General features: G+C 66.6%; 1 protein-coding gene across 2 annotated transcripts; it reads left to right on the top strand.

Moving 5' to 3' along the window:
• Window positions 1-1,001: 1,001 nt before the first annotated feature.
• SMYD5 (SMYD family member 5) lies at window positions 1,002-18,252 on the top strand. 2 transcript variants are annotated; one of them, XM_029046692.1, is made up of 13 exons: window positions 1,003-1,129; window positions 6,959-7,067; window positions 7,932-8,071; window positions 8,896-9,017; window positions 9,291-9,360; window positions 10,621-10,725; window positions 14,740-14,802; window positions 15,634-15,704; window positions 15,966-16,072; window positions 16,836-16,892; window positions 17,177-17,271; window positions 17,885-17,955; window positions 18,075-18,252. In XM_029046692.1, exons 1-13 carry the CDS (start codon window positions 1,034-1,036, stop codon window positions 18,238-18,240), a joined length of 1,272 nt encoding a protein of 423 aa, XP_028902525.1. In that variant the 5' UTR covers window positions 1,003-1,033; the 3' UTR covers window positions 18,241-18,252. The 2 variants fall into 2 exon arrangements, with proteins under 2 accessions (XP_028902526.1, XP_028902525.1); XM_029046693.1 differs by lacking the exon at window positions 10,621-10,725 and having other exon boundaries at window positions 1,002-1,129.
• Window positions 18,253-19,790: the final 1,538 nt, after the last annotated feature.

The raw sequence follows: 19,790 nt of genomic DNA, 5'->3' as shown, positions 1-19,790 counted from the left end.
GTGGCCAGGGAGGGTGTCTGTACCGCTGCAGCGTACTCTCCCAAGCGCTCAGTGCAGTGTGCAGCACACAGTAAGCGCTCCGCAAATACGCAGGACTGCCGGCGTGGGCCCGGCTCTGCCGCCGGGTGACCTCGGGCGAGTGACTTCACGTCTCCCTCATCCGGGAGATGGGGATGAAGAGCGGGAGCCCCACGCGGGGCAGGGACGGCGTCCGACCGGATCGTCCTGTATCTTGGCGCTTTGCACAGTGCTTGGCACATGGTAAGCCCTGAACCCATCCCACAACCATCGCCCCCCTCCTCCGGGAGGCCTCCCCAGACTGAGCCCTCCCGCTGCTCCACCCCCTTCCCCTCCCTACAGCACTTGTCTCTATCTGTACATATTATTTATTACTCCATTTTCTTAATGATGTGTCTGGATTTATGCTTCCAGTTGTCTATTTTGATGGCGATTGATGCCTGTCTACTTCTGTTGTTCTGCTGTCTCCCCCTTCTAGACCGGGAGCCCCTTGTTGGGCGGGGACGGTCTCTCTCTGTTACCCAATTGGCCTTTCCAAGCGCTTAGAACAGTGCTCCGCACCCAATCAGCGCTCAATAAATGCGAATGAGTGAATGGATGAATGGATGGATGGATGGATGAATGAATGAATGAGTAGCCAGGGGCGGACTTCGAGCGTTGGGCCCGCGCCTGCGCAGTGGCGTCGGCCGGACGGCCGCTCTGGATTGACTGACGGGGCAGGGGGGCGTGGCTTCCCGCGCGGGCGGTGAGGGCCGGGCCCGCGCCTGCGCAGTGGCATCGACCGGACGCTCCGGATCGACCGACGGGGGTGGAGGGACCCAGGGGCCCGCGCCTGCGCAGTGGCGTCGGCCGGCCGGACGCTCCGGATTGGCCGATGGGGGCGGAGGGGGCGCGGCTGCCCGCGCCTGCGCAGTGGCGCCGGCCGGCCGCTGCGGATGGGCGCGTGGCCCGGACCGGAAGCGGGCGCGGTCTCGCGAGGCCGGCGGGGGAGGAGGGAGGTGAGGGGTCAGCGAAGATGGCGGCGGCCTCGGCCGACGTGTTCTGCCTGTGCGCGGGGCCGGCCGGCGCCGCCCGGGCCGCCGTGGAGGTCCGCTTCGTCAGCTCCGCCAAGGTCACCCCCGCCCCCCGGGCCCCATCCCCACCCCTGCCCTCGGGGTCGGCCCCCAACGGGCTCGCGCCGCCCCACCTGAGGGGGGGGAGGGGGAGGGAGGGGGGAGGGGCGGGGGGAGGGAGGGGGAAGGGCGGGGGGAAGGGGGGGAAGGGGGGAAGGGGGCGGGGGCCTCCGGGCCTCCGGGCTCCAGCCTCGCTGGAAGAATCGTAATAATAATGATAATGATGTTGGTATTCGCAGCCCCATCGCCTGGGTAGTTATTTATGATGAGCCCTAGGCAGTGTTATTCAGCTATTTATTATGGGTCTCGTTTAGCGTTATTTCCTTTTTGATTCCGAGTCTCCTGTAGTGGGTGTTTACTTTTCTAGGATGAGCCTCACTTAGTTTATCATGAGCCTTCTTTAGTATTCATTTACTTATTTCGAGGCTCATTTACCACTTATTATTTATTTGCTATGAGCTTTATGGAGCGTTATTTATTTCTTATGAGTCTCTTTTAGTATTATTTATCTTTTAAGAGCCCCATTTAGCATCTTATTTATTGCGAGCCTCATTAAATATTATAACGAGTCTCATTTAGTACGAGTTGCTTATTTACTATGAGCCTTATTTCGTTTTTATTTACTTATTTGGAGTCTCATTTAGTATTTGTTATTTACTATGAGCTTTATTGAGCGTTTTTTATTTCTTATGAGTCTCTTTTAGTGTTATTTATTAGGAGCCCCATTTAGCATTTTATTTATTGTGAGCCTCATTAAGTAAAAATAATAATAATAATAATAATAATAATAATAATGTTGGTATCTGTTAAGCTCTTACTATGTACAGAGCACCGTTCTAAGCGCTGGGGTAGACACAGGGGAATCAGGTTGTCCCACGTGGGGCTCGCAGTCTTCATCCCCATTTTACAGATGAGGGAACTGAGGCACAGAGAAGTGAAGTGACTCGCCCACAGTCACACAGCTGACAAGTGCCATATAACGAGTCTCATTTAGTACGAGTTGCCTATTTACTATGAGCCTCATTAGTTTATGTATTTATTATGAGCCTTATTTAGTATTTATTTACTTATTTTGAGTCTCATTTAGTAGTTCTTTATTTATTATAAGCTTTATTTAGCATTATTTATTTCTTATGAGTCTCATTTAGTATTATTTATTTCTTATGAGCCTCATTTAGTTTATTTATTTATTATAAGCCTTATTTAGCATTATATTTACTTATTTTGTGTCATTTAGTATATGTTTATCATTTATTTATTATTAGCTCTATTTAGCATTATTTATTTCTTATGAGTCTCCTTTAGTGTTATTTATTAGGAGCCCCATGTAGCATTTTATTTATTATGAGCCTCATTAAGTATTATAACGAGTCTCATTTAGTATGAGTTGCTTATTTATTATGAGCCTCATTAGTTTATTTATTATGAGCCTTTAGCATTCCTTTACTTATTTTGAGTCTCATTTAGTAGTTTATCATTTATTATTAGCTTTATTTAGCATTATTTATTATGTCTCATTTAGTATTTGTTTATTATTTATTTATTATTAGCTTTATTTAGTAGTATTTATTAATTGATTATGAGTCTCATTTAGTATTATTTATTATGAGCCTCATTTAGTATTTATTTATTATGAGCCTTATTTAGTATTATAACGAGTCTCACTTAGTATTTTTTACTTATTATGAGCCTCCTTTAGTATTTTTTTTAATTTATTATGAGCCTTATTTAGTATTATTTATTTATAATGAGTCTCATTTAGTGTTATTTACTTATTTATTATGAGCCTCATTTAGTATTATCTATTCATTCATTCATTTATTATTTACTTTTTTATTATGAGCCTCATTTAGTATTTATTTATTATGAGTCTCATTTAGTGTTATTTACTTATTTATTACGAGCCTCCTTTGGTATTATTTACTTATTTATTATGAGCCCTCTTTGGTGTTATTTACTTATTTATTATGAGCCCTTATTTAGTATTATTTACTTATTACGAGTCTCATTTAGTATTATTTACTCATTTATTAGGAGCCTCATTTTGCATTATTTGTTTATTAGTTTACTTATTATGACCCTTACTTGGCATTATTTATTTATTTATTATGAGCCTCATTTAGTATTTATTTATTTATTTATTTATTTATTAATTTATTACGGGTCTTGTTTAGTATTATTTATGTTGAGCCTTATTTGGTATAATTCATTTATTTATTACGAGTCTCTTAGTATTATTTATTTACCATGAGTCTCCTTTAGTATTATTTATTCATTTATTATGAGTCTCGGTATTATTATTGTTATTTTAGAGGGGAGGGAAGTGACTTGTCCAAGGTCACACAGCAGGCGAGTCCCTATTGATAATAATGATGGTATTTGTTACGCGCTTATTATGTGCAGAGCGCTGTTCTAAGCACTGGGGTAGGTACAGGGTGGCTCCATATTATTACGTTACATTAATGTATTAATAATAATTTTGGTATTGGTTAAGCACTTCCTACGTGCAGAGGACTGTTCTAAGCGCTACGGTAGATACAGGGTATCTATGTATTATTACGTTACACTAATGTATTAATAACGATGTTGGTATTGGTTAAGCGCCTCCTATGTGCAGAGCACTGTTCTGAGCGCTGGGGGAGATACAGGGTAGCTACGTATTATTACATTACATCAATTTATTAGTAATGATAATAATGTTGGTATTTGTTAAGCGCCGTCTAGGTGCCAAGCACCGTTCTCAGCGCTGGGGAGATACAAGGTGATGAGGTTGTCCCCCCATGTGGCTCCCAGTCTTCGCCCCCATTTTCCAGCTGCGGTCGCCGAGGCCCAGAGCGCTGAAGCGACTCGCCCACAGTCACCCAGCTGACAAGCGGCAGAGCCGGGATTCGAACCCACGGCCGCCCGACTCCCAAGCCCGGGCTCCTTCCACCGAGCCCCGCCGCTTCCCTCGGCCCGGCCCCGCCGCTGGTCGGCCGGGCGGCCTTGGGCGAGTCGCTTCCCTTCTCCGGGCCTCAGTTCCCTCATCGGTCAAAGGGGGATGAAGACGGGGAGCCCCACGGGGGACCGCCCGCTGACCCCGGGTCTCCCCCAGCGCTCACAACAGTGCCGGGCACAGAGTGAGCGCTTAACAAATACCGACGTGATCATCATCATCATCATTCATTCAGTAGTACTGAGCGCTTACCAGGTGCAGAGCACTGTACTGAGCGCTCGGAAGGGACAGCCGGGCAACAGAGAGAGACGGTCCCGGCCCGACGACGGGCTCGCCCTCTGTCATTGTGTGGTTTCGCTGTCCGACTCCCCCCTTTCAGCCCGCGAGCCCCTCGTGGGGCCGCGCCGGGCTCTCTCTGTTGCCCGACTGGACGTTCCAAGCGCTCAGGGCAGTGCTCTGCACACCGTAAGCGCTCAGTAAGTGCCATTGAATGAACGAGCGAGTCTGTAATGCTTTCCATCGATATCGAGGCCCGGCCCCTCGTTCCGTCGCCCCTCTAAGCCCGTGAGCCCGTCGTCGGGCGGGGATGGTCCCTCTCTGTCGCCGAACCGTACTTTCCCGGCGCTTAGGACAGCGCTCTGCCCACGGCGCTCGGTAAATCCCACCGCCGGGATGAACGAACGCGCGTCTATCTCGGCCGGCTACTTGGGTTGTTCTGTCGTCCGTCTCCCCCCTCGTAGACCGCGAGCCCGTCGTCGGGCCGGGCCGGTCGCTCTCCGTTGCCCAGTTGGATTTCCCAAGCGCTCGGTCCAGCGCTCGGTAAGCGAGATCGCGGGAATCTATAAGCCCACTTGTCAGTTTCGCTGGCGTGGACGCCCGTCTCCTCGTTTTGCCGTCCGCCTCCCCCCTTCTAGACTGTGAGCCCGGCGTCGGATAGGGATTCCCTCTGTCCCTCTGTCGCCAGACCGCACCTTCCAAGCGCTCGGTACGGTGCCCAGCACCCGGGAAGCGCCCAGTAAATGCAGACGGACGAACGAATGAGTTTATGCGTTGCCCATCTGCCCGTTTTGTCGTCCGTCTCCCCCCTTCTAGACCGGGAGCCCGTGGTGGGCGGGGATGGTGTCTCTCTGTCGCCGAATCGTACACCCCAGGCGCCTAGTCCAGTGCTCTGCGCCCAGCGAGCGATGCCGAGGGGATCTGTCAAGCGCTCGCTCTGTGCCGGGCCCCCTTCTAAGCGCTGGGGAGTCGCAAGGTCATCCCGTCGTCCCTCGCGGGGCCCATTTGGCAGAGGAGGGACCCGAGGCCCGGAGAAGGGGAGCGACTGGCCCCGGGTCACCCGGGATTAGAACCCGCGACCTCGGACTCCCAGGCCCGGGCTCCCTCCCGCGAATTTAGCGCTGCGTCCCACCCCTCCTCCGAGAGGCCTTCCCTGACTGAGCAGCCCCACCTTACCCCTTCTTCCGCTCCCTTCCGCGTCGCCCCGGCTCGCTCCCTCCATCCCCCTTCCCTTAGAATCATAACAATGTCGGTATTTATTAAGCGCCGACTGTGTGCCGAGCACCGTCCCGAGCGCTGGGGGCGGGGGGGGGGATACGGGGTCATCAGTTGCCCCGCGCGGGGCTCCCGGTCCGCGCCCCCGTTGGACGGACGAGGCGCCGAGAAGCCGAGTCCCCGGCCCGAAGTCCCACGGGCGGCGGAGCCGGGGATTCGAACCCGCCGCCTCGGACGGCCCCGCGCGCGCCCGCCCCGCCGAGCCTCGCCGTCCGTATCGGCCGTTGATCGATTTCTCCTCGCGCCCGTCTCCCCTCGCCGGGAGCCGTGCGACCTCGGGCGGGCGGTCTGACCTCTCCGGGCCCCGGGCCACCGCGGCGCTTAGAAGGGTGCTCGGCACCTGGCGAGCGCTTAACGGATACCGACGTCATCGTTGTCGCTAATCACGCTCGAGGTGCCATCATCACCGTCGCTATTAATAATAACCACGACGATCCTCCGGTCGTCCGGGGGGGCGGGCGGGCCTCGGGGGGTGGGTTCGTATCGGACGCGGAGCGCTCGGCGCACGGCGGGCGCCGACCGGATGCCGACGTCGTCGTGATTTATCTCGAAGGGACGGCGGACGCGCCGGGCGACCTCGGGCCGGGGAGGCGGAGGCGGTGGGTTCCGATCCCGCCCGGCGGCGGCGGGGCCCGGGGCGAGTCGCCTCACGTCTCTGCGCCACGGCGACCTCGTCCGGAAAACGGGGATGCGGCCCGGGAGCCCCCCGGGGGACGACCCGATGGCCCGGCGTCCTCCCCGGCGCTCAGAACAGCGCGCGTAGTGAGCGCTTAGCAGACGCCGGCGGCGGCGGCGTCCTCGACGATCGCGACGGAACGGACGGAGGACCGTCATTCCGACCCTTAAGGGTCACGCTCCTCCTCGGACGCCGTCGCCCTCCTTCCGGTGCGCCCCCGCCGCCCCGAGCGGTCCCCCGCGGGGCTCCCGCTGGACACCCGGGAGCCGGAGGACCCGGGTGCGGATCCCGGCCCCGCCGGCCGTGTGACCGCGGGCGAGTCCCTTCGCTTCTCAGTTCCCTCGTGGGGAAAGCGGGGGCCGACCGGGAGCCCCCCGGGGGACGGGCCGACGAGCCCGGATCTCCCGCGGCGCTCAGGACGGCGCCGGGCACGTGGCGGGCGCTGGGCGGATCCCGACGTCACGGTTAGCGCCACGGGGCCGAGGCCCCCGGGGGCGACCCGCCCGGCGGACGGGCGGAACCCGCCGCCTCCGACCCCCCGCCCGAGGCCCGGGGGGCCGTCGGGCTCGGCCGCCCCTCGGTGGGAGAAGGGGACGGGCCGGCGACCCGGCGTCCGTCCCCCGCGCGGCGCTCGGCGCCTGACGGGCCCCCGCTGTCCCGCCGCAGGGGAAGGGGCTCTTCGCCAGGCGGCCGCTGGCCAAGGGGGAGACCATCTTCCGGGAGCAGCCGCTGGTGGCCTGCCAGTTCCCGTGGAACGCCCTGTACCGCTACCGAGGTGAGCGGCCGGCCCGCCGGGGGGCCCCCGCCGGCCCCCCGCCCCGCGCCCCCGCGCCCGCCTCCCGCCCCGGCGCTCCGCGGCCCCGACGCCCGAACGGAGGGGAGGACGGCGGGGGTCGTGGGTTCGGATCCCCGCCCCGCCGCTCGCCGGCCGGGTGACGCCGCCTCCTCGGGCCTCGGCGACCTCGGCGGGAAAGGGGGATGATCGCGGCGGCGCGGCGGGCGCCCGCCGGGCGAGGAGGGCGCCGTTCCGAGCGCCGGGGCCGGGGGGGGGGGATGCGGCCCATCCGGTCGGCCCCCCCGGGGCTCCCCGGCCTCCTCCCCGTTGGACGGACGAGGAGACCGAGGCCCGGGGAAGCGAACCGCCCGGAGCCACGCCGCCGATGAGGGGCGGAGCCGGGATCCGAACCCGCGACCTCGGACTCCCCCGCCCGGGACCCCTCCCACCGAGCCCCGCCGCTTCCCCGCGAGGGGGTCGGCCGGGAGCCTGGCGTGGGACGGCCCGACGGCCCCGCGCCGCCCCGCCCCGCCCTCCTCCCCCCGGCGCTACGTAACGCCGACGTTACGGAGCGGGCGCTCGGTAAACACCGGCGAATGAATCGTCACCCTCGAACGGACGCGCCCGTCCGCCCGTTCCGCGACGCGCACGCCCGCTCGTTCGTCCGGGCCCGGCCCCGACGGCGGGCTCCCGGTCTGGAAGGGGGGAGACGGACCGCGAAACCGAACAAGTCGACGGGCGTCGACACGGCCGACGACAGGGCGTGCCGGATGGGGCGGGGGTCTGGGTTCGGACCCCCCCCCCTCGGCGCGGGGCGGGGCCGGCGGCCGGCCCCGGGCACAGCGTGCGGCCCTCGGTCCTCAGCGTGCGGCCACTGCCTCAAGTCCCTGGAGACGGCGGAGGAGAACGCCCGGCGCCTGTCGGGGAACGCCTGCCGGGTCCTGCCTCACCCCGAGCTGTGCGCCGTCCGCCGGGACCTACACCGCACCTGCCCCTCCTGCCAGGTCAGACCCGCGGGCGCCGCCGCCTCGGTCTCCCCGCCCCGCCGCCGTCCCGGGGGCCCCGACCCGGCGGCGGCCCCGCGGGCGAACCCGGGGCTCGCAGAGGACGGCGGGGAGGGACGGGGTGGGGGGGGGGAGGCGCCCGGCAGGCGGGAAGCGCCCGGGACGTACGGTCGAACGGACCGGGACCGTCCCCGGCGCTCAGGACGGCGCCGTGCGCACGGCGGGCGCTCGGCCGACAGCCCCGAGTGAACGTAGCCGGCCAGCCCCTCGCGGGCGGGGAACGTGTCGGCCGCCGATCCGGGCGGGTCGGACCCTCCCGGGCGCTCGGAACGCTGCTCCGCGCCTAGCGGGCGCTCAGTAGATGTCGTCGACCGACCCGTACCCACCCCGGGGGCGGCGCCCCGCCTCCGGCGCCGCCCCGGCAGGTCCGGGCCCGGCGGCGCCGGCCAGCCGGGTGGCGTTTTTCCTCTTTCTAGGGTATCGGTCAGGCGCTCGCCGTGGGGCAGACGCCGTGCTGAGCCCCGGGGCGGGGACGGGCCCACCGGTTCGGGCCGCGGGCCGCGGGTCCCGCCCGGGGCTCGCCGTCCAAGCCGGGGGGCCGACGGGCGGCCCCCGTTGCGCGGTGGAGGACACGGAGGGGCGGGGGGGGGGGGGTCGCCCGGTCGGCGGAGACGGGATCGGAACCCGCGTCCGCCCGGGCCGCGCCGCCTCTCCCCCGGGGGTCGGGGCGCGGATCCCGGGGGCGGGGAGGGGGGGCGGGCCGGGACCCCCTCGCGCCGGGGAGGGGACGCCCACCCGCGCGCCGCCCCGCCGTCCGTTGGCAGGTGCCCTACTGCAGCGCCGAGTGCCGGGAGGCGGCGGCCCGACAGTACCACCGCACGCTCTGCATGGGCCCCTCTCACCGGGATCCCGAACACCCGCTCAACAAGCTGCAGGAGGCCTGGAGGTGAGCGGGAGCCCGTGCCGGGCGCCCCGTGCCTCGGTTTCCTCACCCGCGGCGCCCCTCCGCCCTCCCGCTCGGGCCGTGAGTCCCGCGTGGGACCCGATGACCTCGTGACGACGACGGCGACGAAGATGATGGCGGCGTTTAAGCGCCTAGGACGCGCGCAGCGCCGTCCTCGGCGCCGGGGGTGATCCGGGGTCATCGGGTGGTGGGGTCCCGGGCTGCGGGGGGGGGGGGGGGGGCCGGATCTCTGATCTCCGTCTCTCTCCCCGCCAGGAATATCCACTACCCCCCGGAGACGGCCAGCATCATGCTGATGGCCAGGATGGTGGCCACCGTCAAGCAGGTGAGCGGGGCGGGGGCCCCCCGAGAAGCCGGCCGAGCCCCCCGGGACCCTCCGGGGGGGACGGGGCGGCCCCCGTAACCTGTTAGGGCGGCCGGTCGGTACCCCCGCGGTGACGACGATGGTGTCGGCCGACGACCGGGGTCGTCGTCACCGTCGTTATTGGCGAAGCGCCCGCCCGGTGCCGGGCACCGTTCTGAGCGCTGGGGGGGGATCCCGGTCGTCGGGTCGTCCCACGGGGGGCTCCCGGTCTTCACCCCCATTTTGATGATAATGACGTCGGCGTCGGTGAAGCGCCCGCTAGGTGCCGAGCGCCGCTCTGAGCGCCGGGGGGGAGCCCGGTCATCGGGCGGTCCCACGGGGCGATCAGAGTCTTCACCCCCATTTTAACAACGATCATGATAATGATAACGTCGGTGTGGGCGAAGCGCCCACTTGGTGCCGAGCGCCGTTCTAAGCGCCGGGGGAGATACGGGGTCATCAGGTTGTCCCCCGTGAGGCTCCCGGTCTTCGCCCCCATTTTAATAATAACGATAACGTCGGCGTCGGTGAAGCGCCCGCTGGGTGCCGAGCGCCGGTCTAAGCGCCGGGGGGGATCCGGGTCATCGGGTTGTCCCACGGGGCGATCGCGGTCTTCCCCCCGCATTTTAACAGTAATAATGACAACGATAACGTCGGCATCGGCGAAGCGCTTACTAGGCGCCGAGCGCCGTTCTAAGCGCCGGGGGGGATCCGGGGTCATCGGGTTGTTCCACATGAGGCTCACGGGCTTCGCCCCCGGTTTAATGATAACCACGATGATAACGTCGGCATCGGCGAAGCGCCGGGGGGGATCCGGGTCACCGGGTCGTCCCGCGGGAGGCTCCCGGTCTTCAACCCCGTTCCGCAGCCGAGGTCACCGAGGCCCGGGGAGGGGAAGCGACCGGCCCAGAGTCCCACAGCCGATAAGGGGCGGGGGCGGGATCGGAGCCCATGACCTCTGACTCCCGAGCCCGGGCTCTTTCCGCTGAGCCCTGCTCCTTCCCTAACGATGATAATGATTAAGTTAGGAATGACAGTGTAATAATAATCACAACAGCGAAGCGCCGACTACGTGCCGGGCACGGTTCAGGGCGCCGGGGCGGATCCGAGGTCGTCGGCTTGCCCCCCGCGGTGAGCGCCCAACAAGTACCACCGGATGAAAGCGAGGCGACTCTGCCCGGGGCTCCCCGGGAGGCGTCCCTCGGCCACGGGCCCCTTTTCCCTCCGTCCCCCCCGGCCCAGGCCGAGGACAAGGAGCGCTGGATCAGACTCTTCTCCCAGTTCTGCAGCAAGACGGCCAACGAGGAGGAGGAGATCGTGCACAAACTCCTGGGCGACCAGTTCGAGGTGAGGACGGGCGAGCCCCGCCGCCGTCTCCCTCCCCGCCGTGGATTTATCGACGGCCCCCGTCCCGCGTGGGTTGGGCCGCGCGCCCGGCTTCGCGTTTCTCCGTCGGTAGACGTGCCGTGGGGTTTCTTGGGCGCTCGCCGGGGGGTCAGACCCCGTCGCGAGCGCCGGGGGAGAGACGTCCCGCCGGAGGCCGACGGGTCAGAGGATGATAACGAGGACGTCGGTACCGGCCGAGCGCCTACCGTGTGCCGAGCGCCGTTCCGAGGAGACGCGGGGCCGCCGGGCGGTCCCGCGTGAGGGTCGCCGTCTCCGTCCCCGTCTGACAGACGAGGGAAACCGAGGCACCGGGAGGTCAACGGACGTGGGTCACGGGCCCTTCCCCGCGTGAGGCCGGCGGGCCAGGTGATAATTCGGGTCTCCGTTAAGCGCTCGCTCGGCGCCGAGCACCGTTCCGAGCGCTGGGTAGATACAAGGTAATCGGGCCGTCCCGCGTGGGGCTCCCCGTCTCCGTCCCCATTTGACAGAGGAGGGGACCGAGGCACCGGGAGGTTAACGGACGTGGGTCACGGGCCCTGTCCCGCGTGACGGCCGAACAGCGGTAGCGATGTCGGCGTCGGTTAAGCGCCTGCCGTGTGCCGAGCGCCGGGGGAGACGCGGGGTCGCCGTCGTCGTCCCCGTTTGACGGACGAGGGAACCGGGGCGCCGGGAGGCGAGGTGACCGGTCCAGGGTCGGGCGGCGGAGCCGGGATCAGAACCCACGACCTCGGACTCCCCGGCCCGGGCTCCCGCCGCCGAGCCCCGCCGCTCCCCCGGTAGGGGGGCCGACGGGAGAACGGGGGCCCAGGGTAGCGACGTGACTCGCCCGAGGTCCCCCGGCCGGCACCCGGCTCGGACCCGGGTCCCCGACCCCCGCGCCCGGGAGCCGGAGGGTCCCGGGTTCTGATCCCGCCGGGCGCCCCGGGGGAGTCCCGGACGGCAGAAGGAGCGGATCCCCCGGCCCGCCCTGGGGGACGAGGCCCTGAGCCCGGGAGGCCGTCGCCCGTGGCCTCGGTCGTCCCGCCGGGGCGCCTGCCGGGCGCGGGACGCCGCGCCGAGGGCTCGCGGGGGGCGGCGCGGCGACCGAGGGGGACGGTCCCCGCCCGCGACCGGCTCGCGGTCTAGGCCCGCGGGGAGTCGGACGGCCGGACGAGTGAAGGGGCATCGATGGCGTCAGTGTTAATAAATAGAATTAGAGATACATCTCTCTGTGTGTGTGTGTGTGTGTGTGTGTGTATATATATATAAATATATATATGTGTGTGTGTGTGTGTGTGTGTGTGTATATACATACACATCGGAACAAGCGAAACAGGCATTGATATAAATAAATGAAATTATATATGTATATACCGGCACAAGTAAAATAGGCGTTAACATAAATAGAATTAGATCTGTGTGTGTGTGTGTGTCTGTGTATACATATCAGAACAGGTAAAACAGGCATTGAATAAATAAATAGAATTAGATATATATGTATATCTAGATATAGCTATATAGATATATCAGAACAAGTAAAATGGGCATTAATGTGCAAAAAAAGAATCAGATATCTGTGTGTGTGTATACATATCAGAACAGAGAGAGGCATTCGATATAAATAAATGGAATTGGATATCTCTCTGTATAGGTGTGGGCGTGTGTGCGTGTGTATATATATGCACATCAGAACAAGTAAAACAGGCATTAATATAAATAGAATAATATATATATATATATATATATCAGAATGAGTAAAACAGGCATTAATATAAATAGAATTAGATATCTCTCTATAGACGGGGGGGATGTGTGTGTGTGTATGCACGTCAGAACAAGTAAAACGGGCATTATTATAAATAAAAAAATGAGACATCTCTCTCTATGGGTGTATATATATACGCCTATATATATATACACGCCCATCGGAACAAGTAAAATAGGCATTAATATAAATAGATAGAATTAGATATCTATACATAGGTGCGTATCTATCTCTATAGAGATATTCACATATCAATATATGGGTGTGTATATATAGATAGATATAGATATGTAGATGTCTATATAGATATCTTTATATCTGTGTGTGCGTATCTATATATGTACATTCCTATATACATACCTCTCCGCGGCTTAACCCTCTTTTCCCCCCATCTCCCTCCGCTCCTCCCCCTCTCCCTTCCCATCCCCTCAGCGCCGTACTCGTCCGCTCAACTGTATATATCTATTACCCTATCTATTTTGTTAATGAGATGCACATCGCCTCGATTCCGTTTAGTCGCCATCGTTTTTACGAGACGTCCTTCCCCTCGACTCTTTCTATCGCCATCGTTCTCGTCCGTCCGTCTCCCCCGACCGGACCGTGAGCCCGTCGGACGGCGGGGACCGTCTCTGTCTGTTGCCGACTTGTCCATTCCGAGCGCTCAGTACGGTGCTCTGCACGTAGTAAGCGCTCAATAAATACTATCGAATGAATGAATATATGCACGGAGAGAGAGAGATATAGGCATATATGCCTGTGTGTGTGTATATATACCTATATATACATGCACATCAGAAAAAGTAAAACAGGCATGAATCCAAATAAATAGAATTATATAGATGAGAACAAGCAAAACGGGCATTCGTATAAATGAAAAGAACTGGGTATCTCTATATATAGGTGTATATATATGGGGGGGGGGGGGCGGTGTGTGTATATACATACATACACACACACATCAGAACAAGTAAAACAGACATTAATAAAAACAGATACCTCTCTACATGGGGGGGTGTGCGCGCGCGCGTATACGTGCACATCAGAAGGAGTAAAACGGGCATCGATATAAATAACTAGAATTAGATGTATCCGCGTAGATCTCACAAGAAGCGAAACCGGCGCTGACCCGGATAAAGAGAACTACGGCGAGGTCACCTGACACGCCCGGGTGGCGCGGGGCGGGGAAAGGGCGCGGGCCGGGGCGAGGCGGGAGGGGGAGTCGGGGGAAGGGAAGGCTTCCCGGAGGAGGCGGGCCGGGCGGAGCGGCCGGGGGAGGCCCGGGACCCCGAGGGCCCGGGTTCGGATGCCGCCGCCCCCCCCGGCCCCGGCCCCCGGGGGCCGAGCCGTCGGTGGGCCGTCGACTCCGGGGCGGGGAGCCCGGGTCCCTCCGCCCGTCGGCCGGGCGGCCCCGGGCGCGTCGCTTCCCTCCTCCGGGCCCCGGGGACCCCCCTCCGGGAAATGGGGACGGGACCCGGCACGTAGGAGGCGCCCGACGGACGCCGTCGTCGGCCTCGTCTCCTTATCGGGCGCCCGCGCCCGGGAGAGGACGGCGGGCCGACGGTCCCTCCCCGCGACCGGCTCGTGGCTCGGCGGACGGAGGCCGGGCTCGCGGGTCACAGGTCACGGGTTCTGCTCCGGGCGCCGCCGCCCGGCAGCCGTGCGACCGTGGGCGAGTCGCTTCACTCTCCCCCGGGCCTCGGTTCCCCCATCTGCGAAACGGGGATGAAGGCCGAGCCTCCCGCGGGACCACCCGATGACCCCGCGTCTCCCCCGGCGCCTAGAACGGCGCTCCGCGCACGGGAAGCGCTTAACGGATACCGACGTTACCGTCGGACGGGATCCGGGCCTCCCCCCCTCGCTTAGACGGCGATCCCCACCGTGTCCCACCGGACGGCCTCGCGCCCCGCCGCGGGCGCTCGGCGGGTACCGGCGACCCGGTCGCCGTGAGGACGGCGGAGACGGTTGGGTCGGCGGCGCTCGCCGGGCGCTCGCCGCGGGCGGAGCCGCGGCCCGAGCGGTCGGGCGCGTGCGGAGCGATCCTCGCGGCCCCGGCGGCGCCCCGACGACGCGCCGGGCACCGCGCCGAGCGCCGGCCGGGGCGGGCGCGGGCCGGCGGGGAGCGGGATCCCGTCCCCGTCGGCCGGGGGAGAGGAACGCCTCGCCCCAGCCGCCCCCCGGGCAGACGCGCGGCGGGGACGGGATCGGAACCCGGGTCTCCTCCCCTCTCCCAGGGTCAGCTGGAGCTCCTGCGCCGCCTCTTCGCCGAGGCGCTCTACGAGGAACGGCTCGGCGGGGTGAGTCGCCCCCGCCGGTCTCCGGGGGTCGGGGTGGGCCCCGCCGGGAACCCCCGGGAGGCCGGGGGGCGGCGGGTCCCGATCCCGGGCCCGTCGCCTCGCCTCCCCGGGCCTCCCTCGCGACCGTGAGCCCCACGTGGGACGGGCCCCGGGTCCCGCCCCCTCGGATCCGCCCCGGCGCGGCGCCCGGCACGTAGCGAGCGCTCAGCAGATAGCTCAGTCCCCGGAACGATCGCTACGTGGCCGTCCGTCTCCCCCCCCGCCCCCCAACCCCAGACCGTCAGCTCGCCGCGGGCCGGGACCGCGTCCGGCGGGTCGTCGGGGCCTGCTTACGGAGCGCTCGCCGCGGGCCGGGCGCCGTACTGAGCGCGCTCGGGAGGCGACCCCGGGACGGCGGACGGACCCCTTCCCCGCCCCCGGCAAGCTTCCCGACTAGAGGAGGGGGAGGCAGACGGTCCACTAGGGCGCAGAGCGCCGCGCCGAGCGCTCGGAAGGGACGGTCCGTTGGGTAGCATTCGTCGAGCGCTCATTAGGCGCAGGGCACCGTACCGAGCGTGAGCACCTGGAACGGACGGCTCGTGCCGTAGTATCGGTCGAGCGCCCGCCGGGCGCGGAGCAGCGCGCCGAGCGCTCGGAACGGACGGTTCACTCGATGGTATCCGTCGAGCGCCTGGAACGGGACCGCCGGAGACGATCCCCGCCCGGCGCCGGGCTCGCCGGCCCCCGGGGGGTCAGGGTCCGGCGGCCGGCCCCCGGGAGGCGCCCGGCACGGAGGGGCGGCCCGCGGCGTCCCCCCCAGCCCCTCTCCCTCCCGCTCGCCCCCCGCCGCAGTGGTTCACCCCCGACGGATTTCGCTCCCTCTTCGCGCTGGTCGGCACCAACGGGCAAGGGATCGGGACGAGGTGAGCGGGGGGCCGGACGCCCCCCCCCCGAGTCGTCCCCGGCGGCGGCGGGGTCGAGGCGGCCGATCCGGGGCCCGCGTCGGTCGGGTCGGTCGGGCGGAGCGCCGGGACGCTCGGGGAGACGGCCGGGGGGGGCGGGGTCGCGGGGGGAGGCGGGCGACGGGGCGGGAGGACCTCGAGGCCGTCGGACCGGAGGAGCGGCATCGCGCGGCGGCGAGCGGGGCCGGCGCGGGGCCGCGCCGACGCCCCCGCCCCCCGCAGCTCCCTGAGCCGCTGGGTCCAAGGCTGCGAGGCCCTGGAGCTGAAGCCCCGGGACCGTCGGCAGCTGGACGCCTTTATCGACCAGCTCTACAAGGACATCGAGAGAGGTGAGGATCCCCGCCCCCCGCGGCGCCGCCCCGGGGGGCTCGGCGGAGAGAGCCCGGGCCGGGGAGTCGCGCGTCGCGGGTCCGGAGCCCCGCCCCGCCGCTCCCTCGGCCGCGGAACGGAACGGGGGGGGGCGGAGACCGCGGGCCCCCGGCGCTCGGAACGGCGCCCGGCGCGTAGCGGGCGCGTACCGGATCCCCGCGCCGTTAAGTCAGAAGGGCCGCCGCGTGACCCCGGGCGAGTCGCCCCCCCGGGCCTCGGCGCCCTCGGCCGTCCAACGGGGACGGAGGCCGCGGGCCCCACGCGGGGCGGGGGCCGGGGCCGGCCCGGTTCGCTCCCCTCCGCCCCGGCGCCCGGCGGGCGCCCGGCGAAGGCCTCGTCGCCGTGCCGCGCCTTCCCGGGCGCTCAGCGCGGCGCTCCGCGCCCGGCAGGCGCCCGATAGGTCGCGACCGAACGGAGCGCCATCACGATAACCGTAAACGCCGTCGACGCGGCGGGCGCCCGTGACGGCGACACCGCCGCGGCGGGTCGACGGCGAAGGGAGGCGCCGGGTCGGGGCCTACCTCCCGAGCGCTCGCCGCGGGCAGGGCGCCGTCCCGAGCGCCCGGGGGCGGCCGGCGGAGCGGCGCGGCTCGGGGGCGGGAGCCGGGGGCCGAGAGCCGGAGGGCGCCAGCCGGGATCCCGGGCGGGCCGCGCGACGTCCCCGCGCCCCCGTCGCCTCATCGCGCGGTCCGTGTCTTCCCCTCCCGCCCCGTGGCGTCGCAGAGACGGGCGAGTTCCTGAACTGTGAGGGGTCGGGCCTCTACGTGCTCCAGAGCTGCTGTGAGTAGGGGGGCCGGGGCGGGGGGGGGGGGGGGGGGGCGCGCGGGGGAGGACGGGGGGGCGGCGCCCACTCGGCGCCCGGCCCCGGGGCTCGCGGTCCAGAGATCGGGACCCGCGGGGTCCCGTCGCGCCGGGGGAGGGTCGGGGCAGGAGGAGAGACGAACCCGGGGGGACGCGGGAGACTCCGTTCCGCCCCCGGCGGGGAGGGGCGGGCCGGGGGCGGGGGGGGGCCGCGCGCGTCACCGGGCGGCCGTCTCGGCGTCCCCCTCTCTCCCCCGCCGCAGGTAACCACAGCTGCGTCCCCAACGCGGAGGCCTCGTTCCCCGACGACGACTCCCTCCTGCACTTGACGGCGCTGGAGGACATCGGGGCCGGAGAGGTGAGGGGGCGCGACGCCGGCCGCGCCCCCCGGGTCACGGTGGAGGAGAGCCGGGGGTCGCGGGTCCCGATCCCGGCCCCGCCGCCGGTCCGCGGGGCGGCCGGCTCCCCGTCCCGGCCGGTCGATTCGCGTCCGCCCCGGCGGCCGGCGCGGGCGTCGGCGCGCGGCGGGGGGCCCCCGGTCCGGGAGGGGGGACGCGCCGACGGGCGGGCCCGCGGGGAGCGCGTCGCGTCGCCCTCGCCCCGCCGCCGAGGCTCGCCAAATGGCGGACGACGAGGTCGGCGTCCGTAAGCGCCCGCTAGGCGCCGAGCGCCGTCCCGAGCGCCGGGGGAGATGCGGGGTCGTCGGGTCCCGCGCGGGGCTCCCGGTCTTCGGCCCCGTTTTCCAGGGGAGGGAACCGAGGCCCCCGGGGAGCCGGAGGATGGTCGGAGAACGACCCGCCCGCGGCGCGCCCGGCGCCGGACGGGGTCGGCCGCGGTCCCCGGCCCGCGTGGGGGTCGCGGTCTCGGCGTCCGTCCCCCAGGCCGGGGAGCCGAGGGTCCCGGGGCCGGGCGGGGAGGGCTCCCGGGGGACGGAGCCGCCCGCGAGCGGGACCGCCCCGTCGCCCCCCCAGGAGATCTGCATCAGCTACCTAGACCGCTGCCAACGCGGACGGAGCCGGCACAGCCGCCGCAGGATCCTCCGGTAGGGCCGGTCGCCCCGGGGGCGGGGGGGCGGCGGGGGTCTCCCCGGGGCGGGGGGAGGCGGGGGGCGCCGCGCTCCTCCCGGCCGACCCGGCCCGCCCCCCCCCCCCCCCCCCCCAGGGAGAACTACCTGTTCGTCTGCTCGTGCCCCAAATGCGTGGCGGAGGCGGACGACCCCAGCGTGACCTCCGAGGAGGACGACGACGAGGAGGAGGAGGAGGAGGAGGCGGAGGCGCCGGGCGGGACGGAGGCCGCCGAGCTGGAGGACGAGATGACGGACGTTTGACGCGCCACCCCCCCCCCCCCCGCCCCGGAGGCGGAGCGGGGAGCCGCCGGACCCCCCCCCCCCCAACCTCGGCGGAAGGTGGAATCCCGGGGTCCGGCCCGGCGGCCCGCGGGGGTCTGGGGCGTCCCCTCCCAACGGGGCCCCCTGCCCGGCCCGGGGAGGGAGGGACGGGGAGCGGCGGAGCGGAGCCGGCCCGGGGCTCGCGAGGGGAGGGGCCGGCCCGGGGGCTCCGGTCTCCGGCCCGCCCCCCCCACCTTCCCGTGGGATCCCCGGCCTCTCTCGCCCGCTTCCGGTCCGACCCCCCTCCCCCTCCGGCGGTGCGGCTCCCCATTCACGCCGCGCCCGGGGCTCGGGGAGCCCGACGGGAGAGCGGCCGGACGCGGTCCCCGCCCGCGAGGCGCCGCCGAGCGCTCGCGGCCGGAGGGCGTCCCCGCCGCCCCGGCCCCGGAAGGGCGGCGGCGGATCTCGGCCGGGGGCCGCCACCGCCCCGGGAGGCGGGCGAGGGGACCCCTCCCCGCCTCCCGGCGTCCCGTCCGGCCCGGCCCCGCCCTCTCCCTCCCCCGCGAGCGAAGCTCCGTCGGCCGGCCCCCGCCCGGTCCCCCCCCTCCCTCCGCCCCCCCCGTCGGCCCGCCGCGGGAAGCCTCCCCGGCCGGCGCGGAGCGTCCTCAATAAAGCGTCCGTGGGCACGGGGGCGTCCTCCCGGAGATTGATTTTGGACCCGAGGTGGGCGTGGGCGGCGAGGCCTGGGGGGGTGTTCCGATTTAAAAAGGGCATCCGTTAAGCACGTGCTCCACGCCGGGCGCCGGGCGGCGCGGCCCGGCGGCCGGAGCGCGGGCCCGGCGGTCCGAGGGCCCGCGGGGGCGGGCCCCGTCGATGGTCGCGTCATACTCGCCGAGCGCTCGGCGCGGCGCCCCGCGCACGGCGCTCGACGGACGCGACCCGAGGAGGCGACGCCCAGGTCGCGGGCCCGCGAGGGGGGGGAGGGCGGGGGCGCCGTCTACGGGGAGGGGAGGGGCGGGGGTCCGACGGGGCGGGCGCGGGAAGGGGAGGAGCCCCGCCTCGGACGCGCCCGAGGCGACGGGGGGGACGTCGGAGCGGCCCTCGGGGGCCGGGGGGGCCGCGGGACCGCCGAGACGGAGGGAGACGGGGGCCGGACGCCCGGGTCGGATCCGCACGGGGGCGGGGCTCGAGGCCGTGGGGGCCGACGGGCTCTCCCGGGGAGCGGGCGCGGATGGGGGATGGGAGGGGGGGGAAGGGCCGCACCTCCAGGGACCCCCACGGGGGGGGGGAGGGGCGGGGAGGCGGCGGCGGAGGAGGAGGAGCCCGCGAAGGACACCGAGAACGACCGGCCCGAGAGGGGCAAGGAGGACCGGGAGAGGACGGAGCCCGGGCAGCCGAGGTCGGACGCGCGAGCCCGCCGACGGGCGGGGGTCGTCTCCGTCCGTCGCCGGGTCGCCCGTCCCGGGCGCCCGGCACGGCGCCCCGCACGTAGCCGGGGGCGCGGCGGATGCCGTCGGACCGACGTAGGAGGAGGGGGCGGCCCCCGGCGG

Source organism: Ornithorhynchus anatinus, chromosome 18, assembly GCF_004115215.2.
Source record: "Ornithorhynchus anatinus isolate Pmale09 chromosome 18, mOrnAna1.pri.v4, whole genome shotgun sequence".
Taxonomy (NCBI): Eukaryota; Metazoa; Chordata; class Mammalia; order Monotremata; family Ornithorhynchidae; genus Ornithorhynchus; species Ornithorhynchus anatinus.
Note: the sequence above shows the minus strand (reverse complement) of the source record. Positions and strands in the feature narration are given on the sequence as shown.

Excerpts from the sequence above, each read along its gene's own strand:
- SMYD5 (XM_029046692.1), top strand. The coding sequence starts at position 1,034 with ATGGCGGCGGCCTCGGCCGACGTGTTCTGCCTGTGCGCGGGGCCGGCC. Across the intron at positions 9,361-10,620 it reads TGGTGGCCACCGTCAAGCAG|GCCGAGGACAAGGAGCGCTG; the intron begins GTGAGCGGGGCG and ends CCCCCGGCCCAG. Across the intron at positions 14,803-15,633 it reads ACGAGGAACGGCTCGGCGGG|TGGTTCACCCCCGACGGATT; the intron begins GTGAGTCGCCCC and ends CCCCCGCCGCAG.